General features: G+C 50.8%; 2 protein-coding genes and 1 non-coding gene across 3 annotated transcripts; 2 read left to right on the forward strand and 1 right to left on the reverse strand.

Annotated features, from left to right (window-relative positions):
• Positions 1–2,892: 2,892 nt before the first annotated feature.
• TRNAE-UUC (transfer RNA glutamic acid (anticodon UUC)) lies at positions 2,893–2,966 on the forward strand. Its single transcript has one exon. It is a non-coding gene; the product is annotated as a tRNA-Glu (tRNA).
• Positions 2,967–3,847: 881 nt separating this feature from the next.
• Positions 3,848–8,230, reverse strand: LOC105050796 (AP2-like ethylene-responsive transcription factor AIL5). Its single transcript, XM_073261949.1, is given in 11 exon segments — positions 3,848–4,755; positions 4,851–4,927; positions 5,049–5,099; positions 5,210–5,283; positions 5,383–5,477; positions 5,586–5,594; positions 5,724–5,806; positions 5,910–6,024; positions 6,027–6,167; positions 6,264–6,425; positions 8,176–8,230. Coding segments are annotated over 11 exon segments (1,506 nt in total). The 3' UTR covers positions 3,848–4,111.
• Positions 8,231–11,121: 2,891 nt separating this feature from the next.
• Positions 11,122–13,657, forward strand: LOC140859691 (uncharacterized). The gene is made up of 3 exons (XM_073261950.1): positions 11,122–11,677; positions 11,731–11,972; positions 13,436–13,657. The coding sequence occupies exons 1-3, from the start codon at positions 11,122–11,124 to the stop codon at positions 13,655–13,657; spliced, it is 1,020 nt and encodes a 339-aa protein (XP_073118051.1).
• The last annotated feature ends 3,831 nt before the right edge of the window (positions 13,658–17,488 follow it).

Here is a 17,488-nt window from a genome sequence, read left to right on the forward strand (position 1 = left end):
TCAATTATGAACAACAGATATTCTTAAATTTGTAATGTATCATTCTATCAGTTGTGTTGATCCAATTCATGAATCTTATAAAATTTTTAATTTAATTATTAAAAAAAATCGAACAATTCCTTAATAGTATCTTAATCCTGGTCAAATCCTTCAGAATTGAAAGCATGGCAGGGTTTCCTAGCTAATAACTCAATAAATGCTGAAAAAGGCAAGGCAGCCATCATCCAAGGCCTAATTCGACAGTGTTCAATGTTGACAGCTTCTGTTAGCTACAACAAATGAATGGAGTTCAATTTGATGAAGGGAACTATATATTCGCATATCATCGTGCCACCATCCTCTACTCCTCTTCTACTATTTGTTGGTCTCATTCTCAACCAAACTGTATTAAATTGAACTTTGATGACTCTTACAAGGCATGTGGGCGAGCTAGCTGCTGGGATCGTTCCCGTGCCTTTGATTGACTTCCGGGGGCCAAGCATGGGAAGGATCAAACTATATAAAATAATGGTGGAAAGGGAGGGTGGAAGGTGACTCCCCAACGGCTACTTCTTCGCTCAATCAAAGGGGTTCATAACCATCCATGTATCTTGGCTATAGCTACCGGCATAGATTATCTTTCAATTTTTAAGGGGATGCATGTAAAGCGAGGGCCAAGTTGCATAACCGTTTGCTTATGTAGCCGCAGATAGAGACGCAAGTCTGGACCGATGAATATCCTTTGGTTGTCTGTACCTATGCTCTGCTAAACCTGATCATGGGCCGGATCTGGGCCCTGATCCGAAATTCGAATAAAAATAAATAAGTTTTTTTTGTACATTCCGATCCATGTAGAAAATCTAACTTGAAGCGCACCATCTTTCTAATTAGTTCACATAATCACCACTTTCAATGCACATTTAATGCTTGCAGATTGTCTTTTTTATTTAAAATTTTGTATGCTGAAAGTATCTCTGCTCTTGGATTATAACATCCTTTAAAAAAAATTATGATACATTTTTTTAAAAATTATAATATTTTTTAAAAAAATTATGACATCTAAATATCATAATTTTTTAAAAAATATATCATAATTTTTTCTAAAAGATAGATGTCATAATTTTTTTAAAAAAATATAATATTTTTATAAAAGAATATAATAATCAAAAAATAAATATATTTTTATTATATAAATTTTTAAATTAAAAAATAATTTATAGATATTAAATATATATTAAAAAATGATGATTATATAAATCAATTAAGTAAGATGAAGCGTTTCATATGAATTTTCTACACTACAGTGCATAATTTTTTTTTTTTAAATGAATAGAATTTAGACCACGAATGAATAAAGTAACTATCCCTCCAGAGAGACGGTGGGGTTGGGGCACCGACACAGAGGGGCGGCGCCCCCTAGCGCGTGGATTTTAATGCTGTTTTGGACCCAGCCATGAGGACACAATGTGACGGGCGGCGCCCCCTAGCGCGTGGATTTTAATGCTGTTTTGGACCCAGCCATGAGGACACAATGTGACATGGGGCATTTGACTTATTGCCCTTTTGTCCTCCACTCCTCTCGCTAAATCGTTTCTTAGATACGGAATGTGTGGGTGAGCATCTTCTAGGAAATAACAAGGGAAGGAGCACCACAAAAATGTGTGGGAAGTCCAAGTATGCAATCCATGAACATATATTGATGGTTGGGAAAGAAGGATGTGCTCCATGCATGTGAACAGATATGGCCCATGCCGGATTGCACAACTAAGGAAAACATAGTGCCAATAATGCAATACGAGCCTAATGCATCTGTGGGACTTCCCCAAGCACATAGGCCTCTTTCACATTATCACCAACCCCTTTTGCGTAACAGCAACCATTGGCTAAAGGGGACCATCTCTTAGGTCTAGAAGTTAATCTTCAGTGAAAAAAAGTATGCGTGCCTATATGCATGTATGTGTGAGAAAGAGAATTTTTATGTACCATGGTGAAGTTGCATAATTTTTTTGACTCGTTAGGATTTATTTGGATGGTCGGACCCAAATTCCATAGGATTCGTGGGTTGGATCAATACAACGATAAAAAATATAAATTAGTGATTGAGCAAAGTCTACAACCATCCAAGACTATCTTTTATATGGATTTTTTGGAATCCCATAGAGAGAAAAAAATGATCTCAATTGGTTTCAGACCAGCCCACTCTAAAAGCCCTAGGTATTGATAATATCAATTTAGTCTAAATTTATTTTCTAGTTGCTCTAATTCAAATCCATGAATCCTATGAAATTTTGGCCTAGATATTCAAACAGATCCTTAATTTTTTTTCATATCCTAACATGTTAAAGACCTTAAAAACAGACAAGCATGAGAACCGAGGAATCTAGCTAAGAGATGACAATTGACTGATGTTTGGGGATATATGGTAGTCCTGCTTTATGCTGATTGTGGCACAATCGATGCCATTTCATGGTTCATATTCAAAGAAAATTGATGCTTATTATTTGTCAACAAGGCTCTTTTCAACAAGCACCACCTGATACATGGTGTCATTTGCGTCACTAACTCCTATGATTAGAGTGGGGTGTGATTCCGCGTTGTTTAGAGGTTTGAGGAATTGTTATAGAGGTGCATATATAAGAGATTCTAAAGAACACTAAAGAAGGTTCAAAGGAAATGCTTTGGCATCAGTGATAAGAAAACGAGAGCTAATAGTAAGGTGATGTTAGGAAAGTTGGTAAAGGAGTGATACCAACGTAGAAGTAAAAACCAAACACGAGATCGTGAAGCGGCAACAATTTTTTAATTGATATCTAAGGAACGGCCACTTTCTTTCTTTTCAAAGTAAGAATGGAAAAAATTTGAAGATTCTTGCTAAAACTATCAACCTAAAATCATTCAAGACACAGTTCAAAATCCATTGTCGTCTAGTCCGGTTAGGATACCTGGCTTTCACCCAGGCGACCCGGGTTCAAATCCCGGCAATGGAAATGATTTTCTTTTACTCTTCTTGGTGCTCGGTTTCTCTGAGGGCGCCTCTATACGTCTACCAACATCTCTTTCTTCTTTTACTTCCTCTGTATATTCACTCTTTGTTTGAATGCATTGTGGGAAATGACTTCCTCCTCATTCCCTCAAAAAATAAAGCTATCCAAGTTGCAAGTAACTAATTTCCTGTAAGTCTCTTATTAAAGCATTATAAGTGGTTTAGTTGAGTTGTCGAAATGGAGATCAGCAAGGATTAAAATGGTTGCTCTTGCTGCTCCTGCGTATTGTTAATTTGGATGCATTTGCTGAACACAGAGATCTCTTTTTCTTTTTGGTGCAATAAACAGATCTCTTTCCAACTTCATGGTCATGAATCTACCATTGACAAACAGTTTTATAACCACAGTGGAGCTTTATAAAATTTATAACTTTTTGAAGAAAACCTACATATGTTGGTTGATCGATTGTAAAACTAGAATTAGTTTTCATATGATTCGCATGTTTGACAAAGTATGTCCAAACTGATGGAATAGGTCAAAAGTAGGACGGTGCTAAAGTATCATGAACCATAACCTCATGTATGTTATGTGTGCGGTTTATAATTCAAAAAACCTTCTTTGCTGTCATTGGCTTTTTATTTAAACCAACCCTTGATTATCTGGTGGGATTCATTGCATCATTTCTTGCCCTCTCTCTTCTATGTAAGTCCTATTCACTGCACGCTCGACCTAATATTCTTCTGGAAATTAAACATAGAATGTGTTCTGAAATATCATATGGGTTCTTTTCCTACCTACTGGTGTTGCAAGCTAATAGCATGAAGTTGGAAATAAAAGAAAAGGGAAAAAGAGAAAAGCTACAAAAGAATTCTTGTTCCGTTTAAACTGATGATGATGATGATAGATATAGATTCCTGCCAGTAAAAGAACAACCAAAAAGCAAAAGAAGCTGGAATCGACCATGAGCAAAACTTTGGACCTCTTGTTGGTCTTCTGTCAGTCCTCCCTCTATTCCCCTTCCCTTCTTTATGTTTGGGAGTGTGTTCAGTTCCCATCAACTCCCATAGTCTCCATCTCACACACTTTTGACTCTCTCTCTCTCTCTCTGCATTAAAAGTGATGTCCTCTCAGCTCTGCATCCATCCATATCATTCCATCCCAAACATGGGTGTCTGAAAGACTGCCACACTGGACTGGGTAGCTTGGTGGTAGTTAGAGGGGGGTGATGTGACCAAGCTCCCCACATAGCTGGAGCCCTCGTAATTCCCTCCAAAGACAATGGGGGTGGCATAAGGGATAGAATAGCAACTAGCACCGCTCTGTGCTTGCTCCTGCTGCTGTTCTAAAACACCATTTTTCCATGCAAGACTCCCCCCACTCCCTTGGCTAATGACACCATTAGAAGTTGTAGAGAAGTCAATAGCAGCACCAGAGGAGAAGAGACCAAAGCCTGTGGCTTGATTACTTTGTTGTTGTTGCTGTTGCTGTTGGAGTGCAAATAAGGACCAGAACTCCTGATCATCCTTAATGGGGAGCCCACCAAAACCAACTGAGGCCCAGGGATCCCAGCAGTCCACCTGCCGCTTGGCTTCGACAATCATGGCGCCAGATGAGGATGATGACCAAGATTCTGAGGCCTTGAAGGCCCGGTCCATCATCCTGCCTATGGGGAGGTTGCCGTTGGCAATCCTCTTGACATCGTAGCAGCTGATGTCAAAGTTGGTCATTGCATTGAGCCCCCGGAACTTAATGGCTGCAACGTCATAGGCCTCCGCCGCCTCCTCCTGTGTGCCTGTGGTGCAAACCCACGTCCCATTCTTCCATCATTTATCAATCACCGCACCTATTCTTCTATATCATTGCCTAAATTAACCTTGAAATACTTACTGAAGGTTCCAAGATAAAGATCTTTGTTGCCTGCTGCCCTTCCAATTCTTGCTTGCCACCGGCCATGTTGATGGTGTCTGTAAAAATTTTGAAATAACCCGGAAAAGTTTAACAAAATTTTATAACTAAAGAGACTAATAAAATCCACCTCGTGACACCAAATTTCACTTGAAGGATGGATGGACTGATATCACGAACCTGGTGACTCCTCTATAGATTGAGGCGCCTCTGGAGAACCCACTGCTCTTCCTGCACCAATCACAAGGGACGCAATCTTTCTTTCAGAAAAAGACACGTAACAGTACATGAGGTTGCATGCGCGCATGCATGTTTTTGAGATCACGTGGTGGTGTCATCACCTTCTGAGCGATGCGACGAACCCCTGTCGTGTCATGTTCTTCATCTCCTCCAGCTCCTTCTCGTAGTCGGAGATCTATGAAATACGTATTTATACGTCACCAAATGCATACTGTGTTTACTTAATTTCCAAATTTGACCTCCAAGTTTATAAAAACTATGGTAAATAGCTTACCGGGAAATTGGTGGTGGTGGTGGGACTCGGACCCCAGTATTTGAGCGCTGCAAGATCGTATGCCCTAGCCGCCTTCTCGTCTTTATCGTATCCACCTACATTTTGTCCCCCGTTTTAGTTGGGTAAAAAAAAAAATCTAATAATTAGATTCATTTCTATTTTTAGAGTTTCAAAAAGTAGGGAAGAGAACAAAAGCTTCTTACCTAGATAGACTTAGGAACAGCACCAAGACAGCATGTCGGCCAATAAGCAAGCGCCACAAGAACAGCAAAAGCGTTGAAAGAAGCGCACGTTAGCAAAATATTCATGAGGAAACTAAATTGCGCCCACGCAGACGTTACCTTGCCTCCCCTTCCGTCTCTTCCCTTCCCGGCGGTAGCTGTTGTCCCATAGGTGCGCCTCGTACCTCCCCGTCCATCGATGCCTGCCAAAAAAAAAAAAAAAAAGAAAAACCATTAAAACCCCAGGAGAAGATGGATTTTTTTTCTTTCCGGAAAAACCCTTATGAAACTTCTTAGCGCTCTAACCTGGTGACGCCGCGGTAGATGGACGTCCTCTGGCCGAAGGTGTCGACGGCATTCCGTGATACCGCCGTCATCGCCTCCCTGTCCTTCTGTTCCCCCGCCCCGGGTGGTCCCCGCGGAACCTGGAGGCAACATTCTTCAGTTCAGAGTCATAGATCATGCCGCACCCGCCGAGGAATTCCTCCAGCTTGAGCCCCACAGTTGCCAGCGCCGCCAGCTCCGCCGTCCCTCGCCGATCCTCTTCCGTCATCGCCATCCCACCTGCAATAGTTCCACCCGGGAAAAAAAGGAAAAGAACCGTCATACTCTGGAGCGCAGAAGCCATATACGAGAGGGGAGAGAGAGAGAGAGAGAGACCATGGGGAAGTGGGGAGGAGAGGGCTTCGAAGAGGTAGGGCTGGGGCTGGTGGTTGCAAGGGGAGAAGGCGAACCCGTTGTGGGAAGTGTCCATGTCGATGGGTTTGCCAGGGGTACTATTCCGGGAATAACGAGGAGAGGCGGAAAATTTTGATTTGAACTCTTTGAAGAGGAGAAGATGGGGAAGCCCGGAAGAAGGCCGACACGTAGAGAGGCGGAGAGAGAGCGCGCGCGCGCGCGACAACCAATGTATATTTTAAATTTCATTTATTTCTAAAGTTATGAAAAAAGAAAAATTGAAACCAAAAAAAAGGCTGGGGACAACTCCATGCTTTTCACGGGCTACCCTGGCGATCTTCAGCGACCGCTTGAGCACGACAAGAGACCGTGTCTGGTTTTGCAACGTAAGACCGGTGGAGTTGATTAGCTCGGGGGCTCCCGCAGGGGAGAAATCAGAGATACGGGGTTATCGGATGGGGGCATTGTAGTTGGGGTGGGGATGGTGGTGGGGGTGGTGTGGCCAGCAAAATATAATCCGTATTCGATTTATCAATTCAATTCGTGTTCAATTCATCGTAAATAGATTTAGATTTAGACTAAATGATTTAAATTATGAATGAATCGATCTATTTAATCTATTTAATAATTAAATCGAATTTAAATTTTAAATATTTGATCCTTTAATTCGTTTAATATTCAGATCAGATTGAGTCAGATAACACATTTAATCTGTTTAATCTATTTAACCAATTTCTGACCTATTTAATTCGATCTGTTTAATCTATTTAACCCATTTAAGATCTGTTTAATCTGTTTAACCTGTTTCTGATCTATTTAATCCAATCTGTTTAATCTATTTAATTTGTTTAACCTATTTAACACGTTTAACCTAATTTGACCTGTTGGGGTGTACCGACCGACCAACCGACTGACTGTACCGATCGACCGACCGACTGACTGGCCAACCGACCGACCGACTGTACCGATCGACCGACCGACTGACTGGCCGACCGACCGACCGACCGAAAGTAAGTCGGTCGGGCAGACCCTTTCTACCCTCCCGACCGACTGCACTAGGGAGTCCGTGCCCGACTCCCGTGACGTGCCCGACTGATCGTAGGAGGAATCCGAAGCTCTACCCAGCGTCCCTCGGCTGGCCACTGACCCAGGGTCGGACGGCTTCTCCAGGCGCCGTACTACCGCCAGAGGGTGTCAGTCCTGACAACGGCATGGCAGCGCGGCATTATCCTGCCTATGGCATAGTCAACCCTAGTGATTTGACGGCCCCACGGCGAGTTGACATCTTTACGGCGATTCTGACATTCTACAGTGAATTGACAATTCCTCAATTGTCCGCGCCATTAATGACGGTGCCATACCACGCTCCACTATATATATATCGGGGAAGGCGACAGTGCGGGGGGTCCGGCGGCAAAACTTTCAGGCTTGCTCCCTCTCACCCTTTCTCTCTCGATTGAGCTCTCTGTCTTCATTTCACTGTTGCCCAGTCTCCTCTTTGACTTGACCGTCGGAGGGTCCCCGCTGGAGCCGCCTCCGGTCAGTGTGGACTTTCCTTTTGCAGGTGCTCGTTCCCGGCTACCAGACGACGAGGGGATTGGCCGTAACAGATTGGCGCGCCAAGAAGGGGGGCACGGGACGTTACGGTACACTATCCCCGCAGAATTTGAGATGACAAAGACAAGGGCTCAGCGATCAAGGTCACCGGGTCGGCGAGGCATTCTTCCCATCGGAAAGAGGCCTCTCCTTCACCCTCCGCGGCGGAGCCCAGTTCTCCACGCCCCGCGGTGACCACGGAGGCGCAAATCACGGCGATTGTGCGGCAGATGACCGTGCTGACGGATGCGGTCAAAAGCCTCCAACAACAGCCGGTACGGCCACCGCCGTCACCGACCGGACAACCGGCGGCACGTCCGATGCCCTCCAGGAGCAACCGCCGATGCCCGCATCGATCCCCGTCACCTCCGCAAGAGCACCTGCCGCAGCGCTCCCATAGAGAGGAGGAGGGGCGACCTCGGCGTGATGCCCGCAGGTCCCAACAGCTTTCTCCCTCCCGGCTGGAACGAGCAAGGAAGGAGAAGCGACCGCGGACGCCGTCCGCCTCCCTCTCAGAATCTTCAGGAGACTCCACTCCTGGGGTATCCCAGCACCGACGGACGGACGACTACGAGCGCAGGTTCGAGGAAATCGACCGTCGGCTCACACAGTTACAGATGGACGGGCAGAAGTCTTCAAACGATGTCGACTTCCAGACCGCCCAACCTCTCTCCCGACTCATTCTTGACGAACCGATCCCCAGTCGGTTCAAGATGCCGCACGTGGAACCTTACGATGGCTCCACCGACCCAATCGACCACCTGAAGAGCTACAAAGCTCTCATGACGATTCAGGGGGCAACCGACGCTCTTTTTTGCATCGGCTTCCCCGCCACGCTCCGCAAAGCTGCCAGGGCCTGGTACTCCGATCTTCGATCGGAAAGTATCCACTCCTTCGGGCAGCTCGAGCACTCTTTCGTGGCTCACTTCAGCACCAGTCGGAAGTCACCGCGAACGTCGGACAGCCTTTTCTCCCTCAAACAAGGAGAAAACGAGATGCTCCGACACTTTGTGACACGATTCAACGCGGCCACGCTCGAGGTTCGAGACCTCAATGAGGACATGGCCATCTCGGCCATGAAATGGGGACTGAGGGCATCCCGATTCACTTACTCCCTAGACAAAACCCTCCCCCGAACGTACGCCGAACTATTGGAGCGTGCGTACAAGTACATGCGAGCGAACGAAGGAGCCTCTGACCGGCGCTCGACCGAGTTCAAAAGCCCGAAGGAAAAGCGGAGGAAGGGTCGGGACACCGCTGACCCTAGCAGGCCTCCGACCGTCGGTCGGATCTCGCCTCCGCGACGAAACCAGAAGTCACCTCGACGGCAGACTCCAAGGCTGACACGCCCCAGGTATAACTCCTATACTCCTCTCTCTGCTCCCCGTGTGCAGATTTTGATGGAGATCGAGGGGGAACAATACCTGCGACGGCCTCCGCCTCTGAAGGCAAAAGGCCTCGATCGACGAAAGTACTGTCAGTTCCACCGGGGCCACGGCCACAATACCGAGCAATGCATCCAGCTTAAGGATGAGATCGAAGCTCTCATCCGCCGAGGATATCTCGATAAATTTCGGAGGAACCCACCGACTCAACCCGTTGCCGACCGACGACCCCAGCCGACTGAAGAAGCGGTGACTAATCAGCCCACGGCCGGGGTCATCAATATGATTTCCAAATGACTAGGCCCGGGGGCGTCTGCTGGGGGGAGCCGACGAAAAAGCCACGCCCGGACGATGCGATCACTTTTACAGAAGAAGATGTTCGGGACATCCAAACTCCCCACGATGATGCTGTTGTTGTCTCGGCAACAATAGCCAATTATGATGTAAAAATTTTTTTGTGGATAATGGAAGTTCAATGAACGTTTTGTTTTACTCGACTTTCTTCCGGATGCGACTATCAATCGACCGACTCAAGAGGGTCCCTACACCCTTGGTAGGCTTCACAGGCGACGCCGTCACAATAGAAGGGGAAGTCACCCTGCCCGTGACGGTCGGCACCGAACCATGGCAAAGCACCGTCCATTTGACTTTCACGGTCGTCCAGGTGCCTTCGGCCTACAATGCCATACTCGGAAGGCCCGGACTAAACACCCTGAAGGCAATCGTTTCAACGTATCACCTTCTGGTTCGGTTCCCAACCAAATACGGAGTCAGGGAGATGCGCGGAGATCAACAGCTCGCCCGTCGATGCTTCCAGATCTCCGCCCAAGGTAATGAGCCGAAGGGCTCCCTGACGATCGACAAACTAGACCAACGGGAGGAGGAAGAACGGGGTTCACCGGCCGAACAGCTCGTTCCCATCTCGATAGCGAAAAACCCCGACCGACAGGTGTGGGTCGGGTCTCAGCTATCCGACCCAGAACGACGGCGGCTGGCGGAGCTGCTGAAGGCCAACACCGACATATTTGCTTGATCGGCAGCAGATATGCCGGGCATCCCTCCGAAGACAATAACGCACCGACTCAATGTCGACCCGACGGTGAGGCTGGTGAGGCAGAAAAAAAGGTCTTTTGCTCCTGAAAGACAGAAGGCCATCGATGAAGAGGTAGACAAGCTACTCGAAGTGGGCTTCATCAGAGAAGCTACGTATCCCTAGTGGCTCGCCAATGTTGTCATGGTCAAGAAGGCTAGCGGGAAGTGAAGAATTTGTATTGACTACACCGACTTGAATCGGGCCTGTCCGAAGGACAGCTTTCCACTTCCAAAGGTCGACCAACTGGTAGACGCGACGTCCGGATTTCAACTGCTCAGCTTCATGGACGCCTTCACGGGTACAATCAGATCCGAATGACGCCTGAAGACGAGGAGCACACTGCCTTCGTGACCCCCAAGGGCCTCTACTGCTACCGAATAATGCCTTTCGGGCTGAAAAATGCTGGCGCCACCTACCAACGACTCATCAACAAGGTCTTCAAAGATCAGATCGGGCGCAACATGAAAGTATATGTCGACGACATGCTGGTGAAAAGCGCGCGGATTCTGGATCATGTCCGGGATCTTGAAGAAGCTTTCCGCACTCTGCGACGACACCAGATGAAGCTGAACTCGACCAAGTGCGCCTTCAAAGTAACCTCGAGGAAGTTCCTCGGATTCCTTATCTCACAATGAGGAATCGAGGCCAACCCCGAGAAAATCAAGGCCATCATCGACATGCGGCACCCGGACACCAAGAAGGAAGTCCAGTAGCTGAATGGAAAAATCGTCGCCCTCAGTCGATTCATCTCTCGGTCGGCTGAAAGATGCCTCCCGTTCTTCAAAACCTTGCGGCAGACAAGCAGTTCTCTTGGCCGGACGAGTGTCGGCAGGCTTTCGAGGAACTAAAGAAGTACCTCACCTCTCCACCACTCCTTGTGAGACCAGAGGTCGGGGAGGTCCTGTACCTCTACTTGGCCACTTCCCCAGAGGCGGTTAGCTCTGTGCTCATCTGGGAGAATGAGAATCGAGTTCATCAACCAGTATATTATGTCAGCAAGGTGCTCCACGAAGCTGAGACTCGGTACTCAAGGGCAGAGAAAATGATTTTCGCCCTCGTCATTTCGGCACAGCGACTCCGTCCGTACTTCCAAGCACACGCCATTGTGGTCCTCACCGACCAGCCCCTGAGGGCTATCTTGCACCGCCCTGACACGTCGGGACGGCTGGCGAAATGGGTTATGAAACTGGACGAATTCGACAACCAGTACCGGCCACGATCTGCCCTCAAAGCTCAGGTTCTGACCGACTTCATCGTCGAATGCCCGACGACCGACCTACCATCGGGGGAGGGGGACCCCGTGAAGGTCGGGACCTCCGACTGTGACCTTGATCCGGCCTGGGTATTGCATATCGATGGGGCTTCCAACGCTCAGGGGAGCGGGCCGATTTCCTGCTCACCAGCTCGGAGGGGGTGGTCACTGAACACGCCCTCCGATTCGACTTCAAGGCCTCCAACAATCAGGCCGAGTACGAGGCGCTCGTTGCGGGGTTGAAATTAGCACTGGAGCTCGGAATAGACCGTCTCCAAGTCTTCTCCGACTCCCAACTGATCGTCGGACAGACCAAAGGCGAGTTTGAAACACGAGATCCGACCATGGCCAAATACCGCCAAAAGGTGAAAGATCTCGTGGCGTCCTTCGGATACTTCGAGATCTCCCACATCCCTAAGGTGGAAAATGCTCGGGCCGACGTGCTCTCCCGGCTCGCGACGTCCGACTATGGCACCTTGGGCCGGACCTTCGTACAAAATCTTGAGCGATCGAGTATCGACGAAGTCGAAGAGGTACTACAATTAGCGGCAGGGCAGAGCTGGATGGATCCGATCACTAGGTACCTGACCAATGGATCTGTACCCGAAGACCCTGCGGAAGCCAAACGACTCCGGTGGACGGCTTCCCAGTACGTGATTATCCACGGCCGACTGTACAAAAGGTCGTTCTCCCTTCCCTTACTCAGGTGTTTTGAACCGACCAACGCAGATTATGCCCGCCGAGAAGTGCACGAAGGAATCTGCGGGAGTCACTTGGGGGACAAATCTTTTACCTACAAGGTCCTGCGGCAGGGATACTATTGGCCCACCATGAGGAAGGACGCGACTGAGTTGGTCCGGAGGTGTGAACCATGCCAGAAGTACGCCAACGTACAACACCGACCGGCCAGCCAGATCACCCCTATTGTCGCTCCATGGCCCTTCGCTCAGTGGGGGGTCGACATTCTCGATCCTTTCCCTCCAGTATCAGGCCAAAGAAAGTTCATAGTCCTCGCCATCGACTACTTCACCAAGTGGGTGGAGGCCGAGCCCCTGGCGCAGATTACCGAGCGGAAGATGGAGGACTTCGTCCAAAAATCCATCATCTTCAGGTTCGCATTGCGCATACCATTATCACCGACAACGGGCGACAATTCGACAACCAAGACTTCAGAGACTTCTGTGCGAGGTTTCACATCACACACCGACTAACCTCGGTCGGGCATCCACAGTCCAACGATGAGGTCGAGGTGACCAACCGGATCATATTGCACGGACTCAAAACCCGACTGAATGAAGCCAAGGGCCTCTGGGTCGAAGAGCTGAACTCCATCCTATGGGCATACCGGACGACACCCCGTATTCCGACCGGAGAATCACCTTTCAGCTTGGCCGATGGAACAGAAGCCATGATCCCGCTGGAGATCGGATTGCCATCGACTAGGGTCGAGCAATATCGTGAGCCGGACAACTCCGAGTGTCGGAGGGCCGACTTGGACCTCTTACCCGAGCTCCGACGCGAAGCACAACTTCGTATGGCTTCTTACCGACAAAAGGTGGCCCGGTATTACAACGCCAGGGTAAAGCCAAAGCTCTTTCGACCTGGAGATCTGGTCTTGAGGAAGGCTGAAGTCTCAAAACCCTTGGATCAGGGAAAACTGTCCCCGAACTGGGAGGGACCCTATAAGGTAGCCGATGCCTACGGACCGAGATCTTACCGACTGAAAACCCTGGAAGGAAAAACCATCCCCCGAACCTGGAACGCCGACAATCTGAGGTTGTACCATCAGTGAAACCTGTACTTCCCCCCGTTTGGAATACAAACTCAGCTTAAACTTCGGAGCCTGGAGTTTTGGCCCTTCGACATTGGTTCGGTGCTCCCCAAGGAATGCAAGCCCCCGTCGTCCCAACACAGACTTAACATTTTACTGCGGGTCGTCGGACTGGCCGCCGATGCTATGTCGAACGTTCGAAGGACCGACGCGCTTGCGAAAATGGGGGTTACACTCCTTCTACAACTTTCGGCTAAAACGTTCGGGCAGAATGATTAGCCGACTCGCCAACCCCACTCCGACCGGGAAAGGCAAAAGCGCCAACGCAACCAACGCTGCGTTCGCGACTTATCGACCGGGTCGAAGTCGGTCGAAGGGTATTCGGCTTACCACCGTTTATCACACGGTGCTACACAAGTGCCCGACCAAAGTTTGGGTGATGGGAACTCGACCAACCGTCGTCTTCCCGACCAGACACGTCGACTGCGCACGATAATGTAACAGATGCAGTCTAACCGATCACATCGGACGACATTCGGGCCACCGGGATGCGCCTGAAGGTCGGTCGACTTCCTCCTCCACGAACGGCCTTCGACTCCGCCAGTGCGGCTGACTCAGCGCGTTCGTGCCTTAAAATTGGTCGACTCCCGACTGAAGCCAGGACGACACGCGTTCGACTTCGGTATTCGGTTTGCGGCCTAATGACGGATGTTCGGTCAGGTCCTGACACAGGCGATCAGTGGTCGGGGTTCGTCTTTGCTCACCTCACACTGAATCGCCGACTATCTCAACTAGCGACTCGGGATGGCGATTGGGTATCCTAATGCGTTACGCCAAGGCTGCTTGGCGCTAGAAGAAGTCCGCGACTACAAGCACATCCCAGCAGGCAAGAAAAGGAAGTCGAAAGAAAAACTAGAAAGTTCTTAAGTTCATTCGGTTACAAGATCGGGCCGAAGCGCGGTTACAAGTGTATTAAGAAAAACAAAAACGATAAAAGCGGGCGAAGCCGATCATCCCTCGGAGTCAATCTCTTCGACTGACGGAAGCTCGGGATGACCGGTGTATCCACCGTGCTCGGCACTGGATCGATGGCCGATGCAGGATCGTCGGTCGGAGCTGGACTGGCGGTCGGCGCCGAATCATGGGTCGGGGCCTGGCAGGAAGTCAGGGCCGTCTCCCCTTCGGCCATTTGCTCCGGGACGGCCTCTCCCACCACGGCGACGCCTCCCGACGATGGGTCGGCCATCTCTTCCGTGGCTTGGTCCTCGACCCCCGGTGGGATGATGCCGCTAAGGTCCAGCTTTGGGTACAGGGCGTGGACTGCGTCCCGACCATCCTCGTACCCCACCCGATACGACGCGAAGCCGGACTCCAGCAGCTCCTCTCGGTACCGGTCGAAGCCACGAAAGTCGTCCACCGCCCGACTCGCCGACTCCTTCGCCGACCTTGCTTCCGCTTCCGCCCGGCTGAGAGAGTCCTTCGCCGACTCCGCCTCTGCCTTCGCTATGTCAGCGTCAGCCTGGACGATCGACAGGTCCTCCTCAGCCTTGGCGAGCTTCTCCAGGCTGACCCGAGCTGCTCGCATTCGCCCTCGAGCTCGGCGGCGACACCATCCCGCTCGCGCCGCAGACGGTGCGCAGTCCGACCCTTGCGCTTGGCTTCTTTTCGGACCGACTTAAGCTCAGACCCGAGACGAGAGACCTCATCCACCAACTTCGCCTCCCGATCGATCGACTACTTCAGGTGTTCGACCAACATTCCCCGGTCGGCTTCGACGGCCGCCGCCCTGTCCTTCCAAGCCGCCCGGACGTTCCCGAACCTCCGGTACCCGGCTTCAAGTTTAGACATGGTATAGATCAGCTGCGGATGCGGGCACTACGTCAAGAAAATGAAGTAATGAAGACACTAAGGAAAAAGGAGGCGAAGTAGAACTTACCCCGACCATGGTCGGATAGAACGAAGATAACATCTCGGTCACTTGCCGAGACCTAGCACCTCCACATCGGCTGGGAGGAGGATCCCCTGGCACAGCCTCCTGGCCAGGTTGTGGTCGGCCAGCACCGACGCTCCTTCGGGGAACTGAGTGCTGGGCGGGGCAGTGCGACTCCCCGACCTTGTGTCGTCAGCGGGGTCCATCGGGGCTTTCCCCCGATCGGCCACCCCAGCCGATGGATCCGGTAAGGAGGGGATGCTCGAGTTTGACGCAGCACCCCCCGTGGCAGCTGCAAACAACGTCGGATAGCGTTCGGGTTCCCGAACTGCATCCGACGCCACCCCCGTCGGCGAAGCCACCGACGTTCCTTCAGCCGCTGTCTCCGCCGGCCTTTCCTCTGGTTGCACTGTCGAGCCGAGAGTGCGATCACCGGCTCCGACTGATCGGTCGCCGACGCCGCGACGGTCGGCGCCGTTGTGGAGGTTTCTTCGACGGTCGCGAGGGTCCGACCCCCGACGTCGGCCTCTTCCTCGCCGCATACTGTCGAATTTCAGCGTCGGTCGGCCTCATCCTCGGTGGTGTCCTTGCGATACCGACAGAAATATTAATATAGGTACAAGAACGAAGGCCAAGTGAAAAGACAACCGATGGATCGGACGATACCTAGACGGGGGACCAAGCTCAGGCCAGCGTCATAGAGGGCTTGTTCGGTAACAAGCTCCCTCTGCTTCGGGACCGACATATCCTTGAGTCGGTGGAAGTCCTCCCGGTCGTCCGCCTCCACCCGACTGTTCTCGTTCGCCTCGGATCGGGGCACGCCCCAGTGAGAAGGGAAGCCCCAGGGAGAAGAAGATGAAACAAAGAAAAATGGTTCTTCCACCCATGGATGGACGATGGAAGGCCAGTGATGAAGGAAAGACCCTTCCGGGGGTTGAAGAGCCACCACCTCGGGCCTTAGGGTGGGGTCAGAGGATAAAAAATGTCCGGAAGAGAGAGATGCGAGGGTTGGTCGGCAGAAGCTGACACAACAAGGCGAAGCTGATTATTAGCCGGACAGAGTTCGGTGCTAGTTGCGCCGGACAAAGTCCGTAATAATCCAGCAGATTCCGGACGAACTCCAGAATCGGAAGCCGAAGACCAGCCCGGAGGTCCTCGACGTACAGTGCCACCTGGCCCGACGGAGGGTTGTTAACCCGACCGCCGACCCTTGGGCGGAAAGTTGGAACTGCTCTGGGATACGATACTGATCCCGAAGCCGATCAACGTTCGGCCCCGAAAGTGAGAAAATCTCAACTTCCGGAGTCGACCAAGGGTCATCGGTCGGGTTTCCCGACCGAGCCCCCTGAGGTGAGTTTCCGGCCATAGCACCAGAACCAAGAGAAAGGCGAGACCAAAGAAGAAGGAGAAGGAAGGAGGTTTAAAGGAAAGCTAAGGCAAAACAGGAGGAAGCACGAACCCCGGGTGGACCCTTGCGAGAGCGGAAGAGAAGGCAGCTGCCGGCGACGACGGAAGAAGCACTCGGGCAGAGTCTTTATAGCAAGTCGTCAGGAATGGAGCCTCAAGCGAGTGGCCCTATATATATAGGGCCGTTAAATGGCCGAGATGACCCCACGCCGACCGAGATCCCTCGGATGGGCGACACGTGGCGGCATCCGGGCCCTCCCTTCGGCCCGATGGTTCGGCGCGCCCATCCCGGGAAGGCCGCACCGCTTTCATTTAATGCGAAGGACACCGGCCCAACAACCTCCGACACGTGGCGAAAGGGCCGCGGTTCAGAGTTAAATCGCTCGCGATGATTCGCGTTCCCGATGGGATGCCTGACAGCACCCCGCGCTCCCAGAACCGGCGCTGGGCGGCGGTTTGCGTTCCCCAAAAGGCGCCGGACATCCGATCGTCTGACACCGAATCGTCCGGCGCCCGATCATCTGACACCGAATCGTCCGACGCCCGATCGTCTGACACCGAATCGTCCGGCACCCGATCGCCTGATACCAAATCGTCCGACGCTCGATCGTCTGGCACCGATCGCTGGCACCAGATTGTTTGACGTCCCATCATCGAACAGCGGGACGTCTGACGTCGACCTGGCCGGACCATCTGTCGGTGAGATCGGCAAATTCGGTCCAGGACGCAGCAAAGAATCCACTCCTTTCGCCTGCGTGGTGACACGGGTTAAT

The sequence above is a fragment of the Elaeis guineensis genome, chromosome 8, assembly GCF_000442705.2.
Source record: "Elaeis guineensis isolate ETL-2024a chromosome 8, EG11, whole genome shotgun sequence".
Taxonomy (NCBI): domain Eukaryota; kingdom Viridiplantae; phylum Streptophyta; class Magnoliopsida; order Arecales; family Arecaceae; genus Elaeis; species Elaeis guineensis.

Bases quoted from the DNA above. Each gene is read 5' to 3' on its own strand.
- LOC140859691 (XM_073261950.1), top strand. From the start codon at position 11,122: ATGCCTCCCGTTCTTCAAAACCTTGCGGCAGACAAGCAGTTCTCTTGG. The intron at 11,678-11,730 runs GTGACCTTGATC...TCCAACGCTCAG, and splicing joins GAAGGTCGGGACCTCCGACT to GGGAGCGGGCCGATTTCCTG. The intron at 11,973-13,435 runs GTGAAAGATCTC...ATACAAACTCAG, and splicing joins TGGCCAAATACCGCCAAAAG to CTTAAACTTCGGAGCCTGGA.